Source organism: Gobius niger, assembly GCF_951799975.1.
Source record: "Gobius niger genome assembly, chromosome: 6".
Taxonomy (NCBI): Eukaryota; Metazoa; Chordata; class Actinopteri; order Gobiiformes; family Gobiidae; genus Gobius; species Gobius niger.
In genome coordinates, this window is record NC_136857.1 from 9,330,400 (window position 1) to 9,344,695 (window position 14,296).

Here is a 14,296-nt window from a genome sequence, read left to right on the forward strand (position 1 = left end):
CCTCGCACTTTGGACTTTGACCATGTGAGAGTCAACGCGCGGCGCAGGCAAGGTAATAGAGCTACACACTTTTCTTATTAAGTTAAAGTTACCTACTACATTACTACATCGGACGGGCAATGGTAATTATGTTTGCATGAACAATACATCTTCTATTTTTCTAGGCTTGTCATTTGTCTAGGCTTGTATTTCATACCTTTTTCTAGGTTTAGGGCTGTTCAAAAGAGTGCCTGCGATGATATGGCCTTTCATTTATGGTATATTCCAAAATGAAACATGACATTTATTGATCAAATTACCAACTCATTCAAAAGAAAACTGTCATATCAGATCTTCTAATGTGTGCCATATTTATTGCACCAGATGATACTGTACAGTGCGACGCTAATTTTTATTAAAGCCCTCCAGTCAGACGTTGTATGCCCGCAAAAACCTAATTTAAAAACATTGCTGTCAGCTCGTCTCTCTGCTGTATCATCAAGTTCCCGTTTGGTGTCAGACTCTGGGTTATGAGGGCGCCAGGTTTTCTCCCAGGTAACCACAGCAACAGTTTCCATAGGTACACCACCCCCTTCCCAGCGAGAGCCCCCCACCTCTTTTCCCCATCGTGCTCTGTGTTGTCTTGGAAGAGTGTTTGCTTTTCCCAAGAAGGACCTCAGTCAGTCTCGGGTCGCGGAGTTCACCGCGAGGCACCGCATGTCTGTTTCATAGGTCAAGCGTTTCCCTTTTGACTCACGGGCTTTGATTGCGGAAAACGAAACGTCTCCAAAACGCATTTCAAAGCCCCCAGTTTTAAAGCGTTGCAGCGCCGTGTGATTTGAAGTACGGTTTGTCTCTTGCGCCGCTGCGGATGACAAAATGGAAAGCCAGCGATGTGCCACATGGGGCAGGCAGCGTAACGGCCTACATTAAAGACTCATTCTCGCTGCCACCGCCTGGAGCTGACAAATACCAAATTAGATGTGCCAGGGATGTGTCCAAGGCCCGCTGCAATTCTAGGCTGTAATCCATTTGGGAGAGAATATCGTGTGACTCCTCCAAAAAGCTGGAACTAAGCAAAAGGATGATTTATGAATAATGTTTTCCTCAAGGGGATGATGCCAACTAAATAATCAGCAACTAGGATGTCATCTTTAACTTAACTTGTTTATTTTTTGGGGTTGTTCCTTTTTTTTTTCGTCAGAGGTTGCCTAAACCAAAAGCATTTACAAGACCAACCAAATCATGTAAAGATCCTTCTTTCTATAACCACAAAGATGCAGTCGGTAATAGGCTGGGATGTTGGGGCGCAGTGTGGCAGAATCCAATATGGATCTCAGTCTGCGCCGCCTCAGGCACAGGACACAACCACTGCACCTCTGTGTCTGAGCAGATATACTTAAACACACGCTGAGCACCAAGGTCACACCTGGAGGAGCTCATACTGAGAGATTTATATGGCAGCAGGATGGCGGGACGAGTGCACCATTATATTAACATAGGGAGATATTCTTGAATGCAATAAAGAAACATTGTGGAGCAACTGTTTGATAATGTCTTGTGATGTATAATGGACCATTGCCTATACTAACATGTAGCCTACTTTCATCTCCCCCTGGTGTCTCTGGACAGAAAGACACACTTGCAACTTTCCCTGCTCCGGACCAGAGGCGCAAAAAACACACTAATAGAATCAAGAAGAAGAAGCTAACAAGCTAGTGGGCAAAGCTAACTGCGGGTTAGCGCCATTTTAGCAGTATTTACTGTCAAGTTTGGGTGAAAAAAAGTATCTCCATTGTGTAACTGGATGTACAATATCCCTCTGTCCTTTTGTCTTTTCTGTCAGTGTAGTATTTACTCTCACGGACCATTAATGAGTAAAAAGAAGACAACATGCTTCGACACCTGCAGTGGCGCTTATGGCTTCTAGGGGCATGAGCTACTTAGTTCAGCTTTAACATATCCGATTTTTCTATACACGCTTGCTAAGGTTGAAGTATTGTCCATGTAGGGAAATTTTACCCATCCTTCAATGCTGCGTGGGCAATCTGTCAGGAGCAGTGGGCAAATGTAGTGCAGTGTCTCAGTACTCATTTCCAGCTTTTGAGTAAGGGTCAGTAATGGTGAAGAGTAAAGAGTTGGGAAATTGGACAGCTGTGCATGTTTTGGGTTGATCTCCATCTGTATCATATCCTCTTTGCTTTCACTTCCTCCCTTCTGCCACGGCACGCCTTACAGCATTAGACAGTTGCATTTGTTGAACATCTCTTCCTTTCATTCTCTCTCCCCAGACCTCTCCCCATCCTCCCTGCAGTACCAGAACGGGTCGGCAGAGATCCTGTGCTCCCCCCGGACGCCCAAGAAGTGTCCGAGCCCCAGACCATGTCACGGGAAGCCAGCCCTGAAGCCCCGCCCTCAGCCCTCCCCTCCAATCAGATCGCCCACCTCTCAGAAACCTCAAGGTAACGTCACTGCCATCTTCACGGCCTCTGTGAACAAAGAACGTGAGCTTAATCTGAACATGAACCTTGACCTAAATTTGGCTATCGCAAGACTATAAGGGATTTGTGCTGGTGTGTAGATATAGGTCTTATATTTCTTTTCATTTCAATATACAGTCTTATACAGTATGTTGTCTGTTTGGACCAAACTGCATAAGCATTTCTTTTTGATAGCATGAGTTACTAGCACTCTCAGTCTCACCTCACCGCAAGGAGGAGGGGACTTTCTTCTACTTGCAAGCCTTAACCAGACCTCGCTTGATATACATTATAAGGAGATGGCACTCCAGTCACCACAGCCCCCTGCGTCATTGGGTCTAATACAAATGACAAATGACAAAACAGTCGAATCTTTACCAATCACGGTCTTTTAGTATTGAAGCATAGTGCATTATTAACAGGTAGTACATTTCATAGAGGAAGTTCTACCATCGGGAACAAAATGAATGCTCACAGTTCCTTCTTTAATCCCATAAATTCAATGCAAATACTTTATGCTGTTAAAGATCATTTTGTATAGCCCTCATTTGCAGCATGCTTCTCTGTCTGTAACATAATTTTAGAAGTTCCCCTTTTGTCTGGGTCTATTTTTTCATTTTGCTGTGTAACTGCATTGACTGCTGCTGTGTGCACTTGCATCAGCATCCTGTTCTCAAATGAGGAAGTAGACCAGCAGTAGCAGCTCGTAGTTGCCCTCGAACTGCACAGCTGCCAACTACTTCTTCCTTGGACTAAATCTCTAATGATTTTGAAGAATAACTTTTCGGACTTTTTTGGGACTATACCATGGGGATATCACTCGGACACCTGTGGACTACTTAAATTGCCTCATAATATGCTGATGCTACCATACTTGTGCTTTTCCTCGTTTAGTGCCCCCTAAACCTGCGCACCTTCTGGCTCTTGGCCAAGACAAGAAACCCAAGAGGATCCCACCAGCTCCATCCAGGCCGCTGCCCGCTCCACCCCCTCCCCCCAAACCCAAGCCCAGCCTGATCCCCCCGGCCCCACCTTCAGAACCACAGCGAGAGGTCCAGAAAGTGGGGCTGCTCATAGAGAAGTTTGAAAACTCAAGGTAAGATATGCACACTGCACTGTGCATCACTGTGCATATGTCGGTTTATCTAAGTGAAGTGAAAGTAGGCACCAAAAAGTGTACTCAAATAGAATTATTCTTGTGTATTGATGAAAGTATAGAACAAATGAAGTAAAAATGTTATTCAAGTAAGATTAAAACACATGCTGCTGCAAGTACTATTTATAGCACTAGTGCTACTGCTGATCTGACTACTTCTATGTTGCTGCAGCTAAATACTACTGCAAAACTAAAACTTTGCATTGAAAAAAAATTGTCTATCCTTTCAAATGTGCAGTTTTTTTCTTCATTTTTACCAAAGCAACAGTGCATGGAGTGAAAGTGTTTAGTTTACTTTTCATTTCTGAATATAGTTCAAGTAGTGTAGAAGTAGTGGTAGAAGTCCATTTATAGACCATTTAGTCGTAGAGAAAGTTGTGGTGGCTGTAACAGACATAGGCTATATCAGTTCTGAAGTATAATGTATAAGTGATGGATGTTCTGGAAGCTGTATAATCAATTACTGTTTTCAAAAGTATAATTCGTATCCTTTTTTTAATGTTTCATGTTCAACTGACGAAAAAGCATTTTAACCCTGGAGTAGCAGCAGTAGTAAGATAAGCTGAAAGTTGATGGTTCGATCCCTGCCATGACCGGTCCTGTGCCCATCACCCTGTTTCCTTTGTGTGAATGTACAGTATATAGCACATTTCATAAACGTAGTTTCATTTCAAAAGTCCTGGCAGACACATTCCATAAAGACGGCTGTGGATAGAGATTTGCTTACTGTTTGTGAGAGCTTTATTAATCCACAGAATCCCGCGCTCTATAGCAAAGGCATTTATGAATCTGCTTTGGTCCACAGGGTTCCCATCCTGGGGGTGCTGCCTCGTTCCCAGCTGCACCTGTGTCTGAAGATGGACACTGCTGCTGACGTCACTTCCTGTGGGCCAGACTCCATCATCAAGGTATCCACGGACTCCTCCCCCTCCGCAGACCCATTGAACGGCGACCAAAACGGAGAGGAGACGCTCGAACTGTCCCGCCTGTCCTCTGTCCACATCAACGATACCCAGCTGGACAACTGCTCTGACGTCAGCGTCCGTTGTCTTGACGACGTGGACCAGGAAGTGGACAATGCCGACGCCACCACGGACCAGAACGGGAAGATTCCCAACCGGGACAGTGGCATAGACAGTCCCTCGTGCGCGGCAGAAGGTGAGGTTTTCCCCAATGAGGACGCCATAGACGAGGAGGAGCGTTACGACAGCGTGACAGAGACAGAGAGCGTGTCGTGTTGCGTGGCGGGGAGCAAACGCGACTCCACTCAGGACGAGGACAGCGACTTGGATGAAGGGAGCAGCGGAGAGATACTGTCTTTAACGGATAGCAGTGGATATCTGACGGAAACGCAAAAGGTGAGCAATATTATGTATCATGGTTTGTTTGCAAACATAATAAAAAAACAACATTTTGTATGAACTTAAGCAGAAAGGGAAGATACAGAGGAACCGGTATAGAGGAAGCAAGATGGCACAGTGGTTTGCTTCACAGCCAAGAAGGTCCCGGGTTCGATCCCTGGGCCAGAGTGTGCCTTTGTGAGAGGCACACTGGATCCTCTGGTTTTCCTTGCCACCAAAAACATGTTAAATAGGCCGGGGGGAATGACAGTGTGTTTGTGAGTGCGAGTGCGAGTGCAATAGTTGGAAATGAACCCATGGCTACATTACTGCGAGGCCTGTTTACATGCATCTTCATAACACGAGCTCCATGTGTGTTCATTAACTCCAATTCTAACAAAGTAAACACACAAATATTGTCGCTGCCTGGCAACAGAGGCCAAATGAGTGTCATTCTAATGAAATTATTTTTGATTTGTTTAGACCTGATTAGTCCTGATGTGTAGGATTCTGTATAGACTCTAAACCATTACAGTGACTGTAGTGTATGCTCTAGATATCAGTTATCTCATTTTCTGATTTCGTATTTTTCGCTTGAAGAGGCATAATCTTCACATTTGCACAAAGGGCAATCTGAATCTTCAATAGAGCAATGTTTACAACATTATTTTTGAGTGGATTTCTGCTAAACAGAGAGTACAGCAAAAAAAATTGCATTTACGTGACATCCTAAAATTCTAAAGAGTTTATTTTGGTGGTGCAGGACAAGTTTTCAATCAATCAATCAAGGTTTAGGGGTAAATATCTAAAATCCACATGAAATAATAACTGCCATTTAGTTCAAAGTCTGCTCTGACATGCAATGTATTTGATTATAAGTTTCATCAGCAAATCAGTCTGGACAAAAATGTAATGCTATGTATGACCGTAAGCTTTGTGCCTTTAGTAGGGATTTTTGAAATTCTTTGTTGGAATCATAGGAATTTCACAGAGCTTTTAGTAAACTGGCCCAATGTCCTTTTAGTTTATTGCAGGTTACATCATAATTTCCAGGAATTTTCATCACAAGTTTAAAAGCTTGATCACTCAGAGGCCTTTCATGTCGTGGAAAACGAACCCAGTGCCTATTATTATCTCAGGCTGAGTGAGCCGTTTCAAAGCAGTCCTCATGTAACTGTATATGCCATCTCAGCCGTGCACAATTGACTGAGGTGTATTTAAGATGTTGCATAAAAACGATGCATCTAAAAGTAGTAACAGGACTGTGTGTGCGAGGCATCAGCCAGGAAGACAAGTCTCTCCGTAGATAAAGTTACAGCTTCAATATTGATTGTAAGCAACACTTGGGCTCTAACAGGGCTGTGGTCTGTGGAATGCTCATGCTCTCCAACAAGATCTAAGTGCTAGATAGATCTCACACACAGAGGTTATAGGTATGTAGAGACTTAAGACTAGATCAAGGCTTCTCAGTTGACCTATTTGAGCTTGTTGCTGAATAAAAAGTGTTTAATTCTATTATTAAATATCTTAATAATTGATAGCAGTGATAGTTCTGTCAAATCATTAGTAACTGTTGTGCTGGAAAGTGGTTTGTGTGACAGTAAGTTCACTTGTCTATGACACTCTTTATGGTTTTGCATAACCATCAGCACTTTCTTTATCACAAGCTTTTTGTGAGTTACAGTAATGATACACACGTACACCTCTCGAGTTTACTCCCTACAGCTACCCTTTTCTGAAGTACAGCAGTACTCCCATGTAATGCTACTCTACTCCTCTGTCCTGCAGTTTTCCTCTGCACTTCTGCAGTCCAGAGATATATGTGTCCAATACTACCTGATCCCAGATCAGCAGAGCTTGGCCATGAGGGTTGTGTATTTTAACGTCTCGATACTGCTGCTGACTGTGTGAACACAAATGACACAGAGGATGTGGCTTTCACTTCACATTCTGCAAGACAGTATTCTGATGATCATTTGTGAAGTTTTTTGTGAAAACCTGCATTTGAAGATTAGAAAGAGGCAGCAGTGGCAATGTACACATTTTCAAGACTTTTTCTTTTTCTTTTCTTCTCAGGTTTTTTTTTTATTTGTTTGTTTGTTTAAAAGATGAGCTACCACCAGTTACATCACATGACATGAAACTTTTGCAATTGTGCCAGACGAGCTGTGTCTGGTTGGTTATGTTGAAATGTATGGGCCACAAACAGTTTCATCATGGTTGCAAAATGGTAATCGTGGGGAGGTAGAAAGGTCGTTAATTATACATGTTTTAGAATTTGTTTTGTTTTCACTTAAAGCAGTACCAAGTAGCTTGTTTACCTTAATAAATCCTTTTTTGTAGTCCCTCTGGGGGTAATACAAGTGTTAATGGGATGATTGTTGGGTGTTTCATCTCCCCCTGGTGTCTCTGGCCAGAAAACCATAATTGCAACTTGACTGCAACGGGACCTGAGCAACCAATACACACTAATGGAATCACTTAAAAGAAGCTAACAGGCTAACGGGCAAAGCTAACTGTGGGCTAGCGCTACTTAAACAGTATTTACGGACAAGTTTGAGTGAAAAAAAATATCTCCATTATATAATTAGATGTACAATATCCCTCTCTCCCTTTGTCTTTTCTGTCAACGTAGAATTTACTCTCACGGACAATTAATGAGTAAAAAACATAGACTGTATACTGTATGGTGAAAAACCACAACATGCTACAACAACTGCAGTGGCACTTATGGCCTCTAGGGGCACGAGTTACTTAGTACTACTTTAACTACTTCTTTTGTATTAAAAAGCTCCCCTTCTGCCTTCCTCTTCCCAGTGCTCAGAGGCTCAGAAGCTGCTGAACATCGCCAAAGAGCTGCTCCACACTGAAGAGGCCTACATCAAGAGACTCAACCTCCTCGACCAGGTTTGACATGACAGTCATATGTCTAGGCCTATACGTTCTGTAACTGTGCCACTAGTTCATCCAAGCACATCCGGTCTGAATTTCAATCCCGTGAGTGTGCCAGTGGTTTATGTGATTGAGATCAGAGCTGAGCTGGATTAGAAGTGCCACTGGACAACAAGCCCTCGTCTGTTGATGGGATTATTCAGAGCAGTATAAGCAACATCACATGAGGGACAGTGTTTTATATTTAGACACTTGGCATAAAAACAGCCTCGTCACCGCTGGGCATTGTGTGTCTCAAAAGATAAGTGTTAAAATAATCATAATGCTCACAGTGTGCTCTAGTTTTGAGTTGAACAATAATGCTAGTGTAGAGATAAAGTGCATGTTGTGGTTCAGATGAGGTGGATTTTGTGAGGTCATTGTTTACAGTGCGTAGATTGGACATATGAAGTGACTGGCCTTATTTTAGGCCTGTAGCAAAAGCAACAAAGCACTGGTATTTGTGTAAATGTTAAAACATTTACTTCTGTGTTTTGATGATGAAGTGTACAGGTGAAACTCGGAAAATTAGAATATCGTGAAAAAGCTCATTTATTTCTGTAATACAACTTAAAATGTGAAACTAATATGTGATATAGACTCGTTAATTTTCAGAGATTTTTAATTTCTGTTTTGTACAAGCTGTAAGTCAAAATCATCATGCAAAGTAAGATATATCAAGCCTTTATTTGATATAATTGATTTGAATGATATAAGTATGACTCACAGCTTGTAAAAAGCCCAAATAAAATATCTCAGAAACATCTCAGGATGACCGCAGTCTGGAGAGGATAGCATTCATGCCACGCCGCATTAAGGCTGTAATTGAAGTGAAAGGGGCCCAAACCAAGTACATATGCATGATTATAGTTTTCAGAGGGCCCACCTTTCTCTGTTTAAAATCCATCCATCCATCCATCCATCCATCCATCCATCCATCCATCCATCCATCCATTATCTTCCACTTGCCCGTTGCCGGGTCGCGGGGGCAACTGTTGGAGCTGCCCAAATCACATTGCACCTGCCCTTATGGCTCCTCCTGCAGGTGGTGGGTCCACGGGAGGACGGCCTCACGATTCTAACCGGGCCTGTTGGTCTCTCATAAGGAGCTTCTGAACCGCTCTTTGTCTGACCCGTCGTCTAGGACCTGTTTGCCATGGGAGACCCTACAGGGGCACGAAGTCCTCGACAACAGCGCTCAAGGATCATTCGGGCGCTCAAACCCCTCCGCCACGTTAAGGTGGCGGTTCTAGGAGGGGCTGTTTAAAATCTTTTTTTTTTATTGATTTGATGTAATATTCTAATATATTAAATATTCTTAATATTCTATTATATTAAATATTCTCTTCTGAGATTTTGAATTTGGGTTTTTTACAAACTGTAAGTCATAATCACCAAAATTATAACAAACAAAGGCTTGACATATGTCACTTTGCATGTAACAAGTCTATATTATATATTACTTTCACATTTTAAATTGAATTACAGAAATAAATGAACTTTTTCACAACATTCTAATTTTCCGAGTTTCACAAGCTGCGAAAGGTCGAGTAGGTTTTGTGTAGTAAATGTTGACTTGAGACCTAACCCAAGTGAAGTGCATACAATTAAACTGCAAAAAATAAACACAAGTAGTATGTAATCTCTCCCAAAGGTTACAGTGGATGATTTAAATGACATGATTGTTTGTTCAGATTGTGTGGTACACCGGTGCGGCGCCCAAGTGCACGCAGTTTGTTTTTTTCTGTTCGAGGGCAGACTGCGCTCACTGTCAAACTTCCTGTTATTGTCAAAAGGCTTTCTGATGCTCCAGTTTCTCTGGAAACAATACTACGCCAGTGTATTACTATGCCACCTCTTTGTATTAGGTACCAGAGTGAGGTAGTTTGTTACTACCTTTAAAGTTTTCATGATCTCAGCAGTTTTTATATTGGTCACAATACCGTTAACTATTAACTGAAATGTAGATTTATGGAATTGAAATGGCTGTATATTGTATTGTGGATTTTGTCCATCTAGGTTTATTTTTTGTCATGGAATAACGATTACTGTATATATGCATGTCGCAGTAATCTAGTATTCTGTGTAAAATTGGTGTGCGTACTCTTTTAATAGTTATGCAGGTATCTCTGACTTGCGGATCTCCGGTCTGATTTTTTCCCGCTGTTGTTGCCCGCAGGTATTTTGCACTAAGCTCACAGAAGCTGGAATCCCTCAGGACGTCATTACTGGCATCTTCTCCAACATCTCCTCCATCTACTGCTTCCACGACCAGTTCCTCCTCCCCGAGCTCAAGACCCGCATCACCGGAGAATGGTAATGGTCACCGGGACCATTAGACTAGGACAGCTGTGAGGCAGCAAAGGGCAGAACTCACCGTCAGGAGCGGAATGGGCTCAGATTGGGGATTTGACTGTAAAAAAAAATGAAGGCAGGGTGGCATTTTTTTTAGCTGTGTAAGCAGGAAATGGGTGTTCAGAGTGTGGTGTTAGCTCGTGATGGACAATGACTTCTCCAGAGTTAATTAAATCACCTGGTCGCTGTTTCAATGCACATTACTGTATTTAAGCTTCACATACGAATTGTTCCCCCAGGAGGGACTGTGTCCTCGGGCAAGACACTTTACCTATCTGTCCTATGTATGAATGTAGTGTGTGAGTGAAAGAGGCTTATGGCACAGATTGACAGCCTCACCTTCGTCAGTCGACCCTGTTCAGCTGTGGCTTCAATAGTAGCTTAACACCACTGAGTACGGAGCGCATTTGAGTGTCCAGAAAAGTGCTATGTAAAAACGATCCATTATTATGATATATTTATTCTTGTATAGCTCTGTGGTCCAGCGGTCATGATGTTATGTCTGGATGTTGTGTGTAACAATACATTTGCTGTCTGTTCTTCAGGGACTCCAACCCCCGCATTGGAGACATTCTGCAGAAACTGGCTCCGTTCATGAAGATGTACGGTGAATATGTGAAGAACTTTGACCGGGCCATGGACCTGGTCAACACCTGGACTCAGCGCTCGTCTCAGTTCAAGAGCGTGGTGCAAAATATCCAGGTCAGATTAGCTTTTATGAACCATCAGGTATTTCTATGTTTTTTTGTTGACAATTTCATTAAATACTGAATGGTGTTTTGTGTTGTGTCCTGAAGAAACAAGAGGTGTGTGGAAACCTGACGCTGCAGCACCACATGTTGGAGCCGGTGCAGAGGATTCCTCGATATGAGCTGCTGCTCAAAGATTATCTGAAGAAACTGCCCGAGGACGCACTGGACCGCAAAGATGCAGAGAGTAAGATTTAGTGCTTCATTCTGTAGAAGTGAATGTGACTAATGTAGACCACTGGATTTATCTGTGTGGCCTTTGTCTCGGTTTTATCAACCGATGAAGTGTGTCCTTGGACACACACAAAGAGCTCCTAGAATATGGTGTATTATTCAAGCAAGAATTCTCATCTATGCGGGTTGTACCCACTTGCTTATAGTCAGAACGTTTATTTAAGTATTTTCTAGAAGAATATTGGCAAATGGTCAATGGGCAGGAGAACATATATATGGAATCAGCAATTTGATCAAATATGCTCTAAAGAGTCTCTATAGTCTACCAAAATCTATTTCCAAATTATGTCTTTTGCATTTTTGGTGTTTAGGAAAAGCAATCGAGCACTTTCTCTGTTTTCAGCCTCATTATGTTTCTCTGCAGCTCGGACTTGTTATACCTAGGACAGATAGCTGTACCTTTGTTCTTAATGCTACTGAGAGCTCCTCTGGCAGACAAAGTGAACATTAGCAGCATAAGGGCAGTTTGTGATGGACTTATATTTTTGTGTTTCAGAAGCGCTAGAGCTCATCTCCACTGCAGCCAATCACTCCAACGCAGCAATCAGGAAAATGGTAAACCCTACTATTATTATTATTATTATTATTATTATTATTATTATTATTATTATTATTAATAATATTAATATTAATATTAATATTAATATTAATATTAATATTAACAGATATCATATTTATCGATTTGGCATTATGTGGAGATTATGCTGATAATAAATTAAAAACACAATTTGAAAACACTACATATTAAAAAAAGGGAATCGATTAAACTTTAAAACATAAATTATAGTTATGCTGGTGATGGTAGCAGTAATAATGTGAGACTAGATGACTAGCAAGAGCAGACCTCCTCCTGAAGGGTCATGGGGCTCTCCCCCCTCTGCTGTCGTCCCTCTCTCCAATGTTAAGGCTCCTCTCACACCAGCGCTGGGAAGCACAATTAAAAATAAACATCCAGTGTTATTCTGCATAATCCTCACAAATCCCAACAAGAACCATTTAACAAGGGAGATAGTGGGGATCAAAGTAGTACTTTTACCAAGATGATATAAAAAAAAAAAAGACTTGAGTTTTGTCCTTACACTTTATATTGAACCATTTGTTTGCAGATTGTGTTCAACATGTGCAGAACAAACGGAAACTTATCTACAATTTGGGTTCAAATTGGGGAAATGTAAAAAGTGTTGGCGAGCCACCTTTCACTCTAAAGCATAGTTCTAACAGTAACATACTTTGGGTTTCATAAACTGTTGACAGTCAGCAACACGTGACATGTTTAGAAGGTGAAATTCAGAGGAAACTGCCGTTTCCTGTCTCAGGTTTCACAACGTTAACTAATTGTTTTAAATGCACATGCTTTACAAAGCTATTTAACTAGTAAAGGAATTCAACATATTCAATATTGAGAAGAAGGAACATGCCTGTGGACGTGTTAAGAGATATATTATCTTGTTTGGAGCCCTTAAAGGTGCATTATGCAATGTAAGGAAAAAGTTGATATTTGTGCGTATTTGACTTTGTATTGACCCAGCGGCTGTATGTGTGGTCAGCATGGTGCCTTTACTTTCTGTCACGGCGGTCCCTACAACTCTCCAGGATCAACTGTTTGGAAGGTTTTCACTGCTGACGGACCCTCTCACCAGAAAACCTGCAAAACAATTGATCCATGTAAAGACCACTGTGATGGAAAGTAAAGGCGCACTGCTGACCACTCATACAGCCACTAGGTCAAATACGCACTAATATCAACTTAATCTTCGCATAAAAAGTTACATAATGCACCTTTAAGTCTATGACAAAAGTCCTCACATTTCACCTGATTCAGTCTGAAAACGAATGATGATAGTAACGTATGTTTTACTGACTTTGTTCTGGACATTTGCAGGAAAAGATGCACAAACTGCTGGAGGTGTACGAGCGCCTGGGAGGAGAGGAGGACATCGTGAACCCGGCCAATGAGCTCATCAAAGAGGGACATATCAAGAAGATGTCAGCTAAAAATGGAACAGCACAAGATCGATACCTCTACTTGGTGACTCAAATATCAGATGCATTCATACATTGCTATTATTGTAGCATTACTGACTGTGTGGATTTCTCCCCAGTTCAACAACATGGTGCTATACTGCGTGCCCAAACTGCGGCTCATGGGGCAGAAGTTCAGTGTTGGGGAGAGGATAGACATCGCGGGAATGGAGGTAAGCCTCAACTTGGTCCTGTATAAAAGTGTTATATGCACATCAGCTAACATCATGTCCAAATTTATGGCGCATATGACTGGTTTTCAGATTTTTTTCGTTATTTTTTTGGCTGGTGATAAGTATTCATAATAGTGTTACACCAGAGAAGTGGCACATTTATGAAGACAAGTTTGAAGAGTTTGTGGTAAAAGTTCTAAAAGATAAAAAAGAAGAACACACACAAAAGAGAAAACTAGGTGCTATGATTGGGTTAACTATGCGTGTGCAAAACCGGTCTGATCTGCCTATTCTGATAATAGAAGTATAAGTTGTTCCCATTTCAAACTCGTCCTGTTCCTCTTTGTGTAACTCAGGTGCAGGAAAATGTGAAGCAGAATCTTCCACACACTTTCGCCATCATCGGCAAACAGCGCTCACTGGAGCTTCAGGCCAGGTACGCACATCTGGACTAACACTGGCACATGTGTCAAGAGCAAGACTGTTATACTTAATCTAATTTAATCTGTTAATAGTTTTTGACAGATATCTAGTTTATAATAGATTGTTTTTCTTGACTAACCCTATATCTGATCTACGGAATTTTGTTGTACAATTGTATAATGACAAATAAAGCACTTACTTACTTACTTACTTACTTGCTTCACAGGACGGCTGAGGAGAAGGAAGACTGGATCCAGGCAAGTTCCTCACAGAAATTCACACTGCACTGTTTTATATTCATGATAACTTATTTGCCAAAGCTTCTGTCTATCTTCCACTGCATTAAAGTCAACTGCACTTTGAGATTTATCAACACAACAACAATATAGTGTCCTGAACTACTTGTATTGGTCACGCACACTAGCGTGGCTGCTTCCTGTGCTATAATTAAACC

At 41.7% G+C, this 14,296-nt stretch overlaps 1 protein-coding gene across 1 annotated transcript in view; it reads left to right on the top strand.

The window, feature by feature from the left end:
- Positions 1-14,296, top strand: part of fgd (faciogenital dysplasia) — a 66,838-nt gene that overhangs the window by 49,408 nt on the left and 3,134 nt on the right. The window contains exons 2-13 of the mRNA XM_079558469.1: positions 2,271-2,441; positions 3,354-3,555; positions 4,421-4,973; positions 7,773-7,862; positions 10,066-10,202; positions 10,787-10,943; positions 11,039-11,177; positions 11,721-11,779; positions 13,107-13,253; positions 13,327-13,419; positions 13,776-13,855; positions 14,069-14,099. Coding sequence (XP_079414595.1) covers positions 2,271-2,441; positions 3,354-3,555; positions 4,421-4,973; positions 7,773-7,862; positions 10,066-10,202; positions 10,787-10,943; positions 11,039-11,177; positions 11,721-11,779; positions 13,107-13,253; positions 13,327-13,419; positions 13,776-13,855; positions 14,069-14,099 — 1,859 coding nt within the window. The remainder of the gene's footprint in view (positions 1-2,270; positions 2,442-3,353; positions 3,556-4,420; positions 4,974-7,772; positions 7,863-10,065; positions 10,203-10,786; positions 10,944-11,038; positions 11,178-11,720; positions 11,780-13,106; positions 13,254-13,326; positions 13,420-13,775; positions 13,856-14,068; positions 14,100-14,296) is intronic.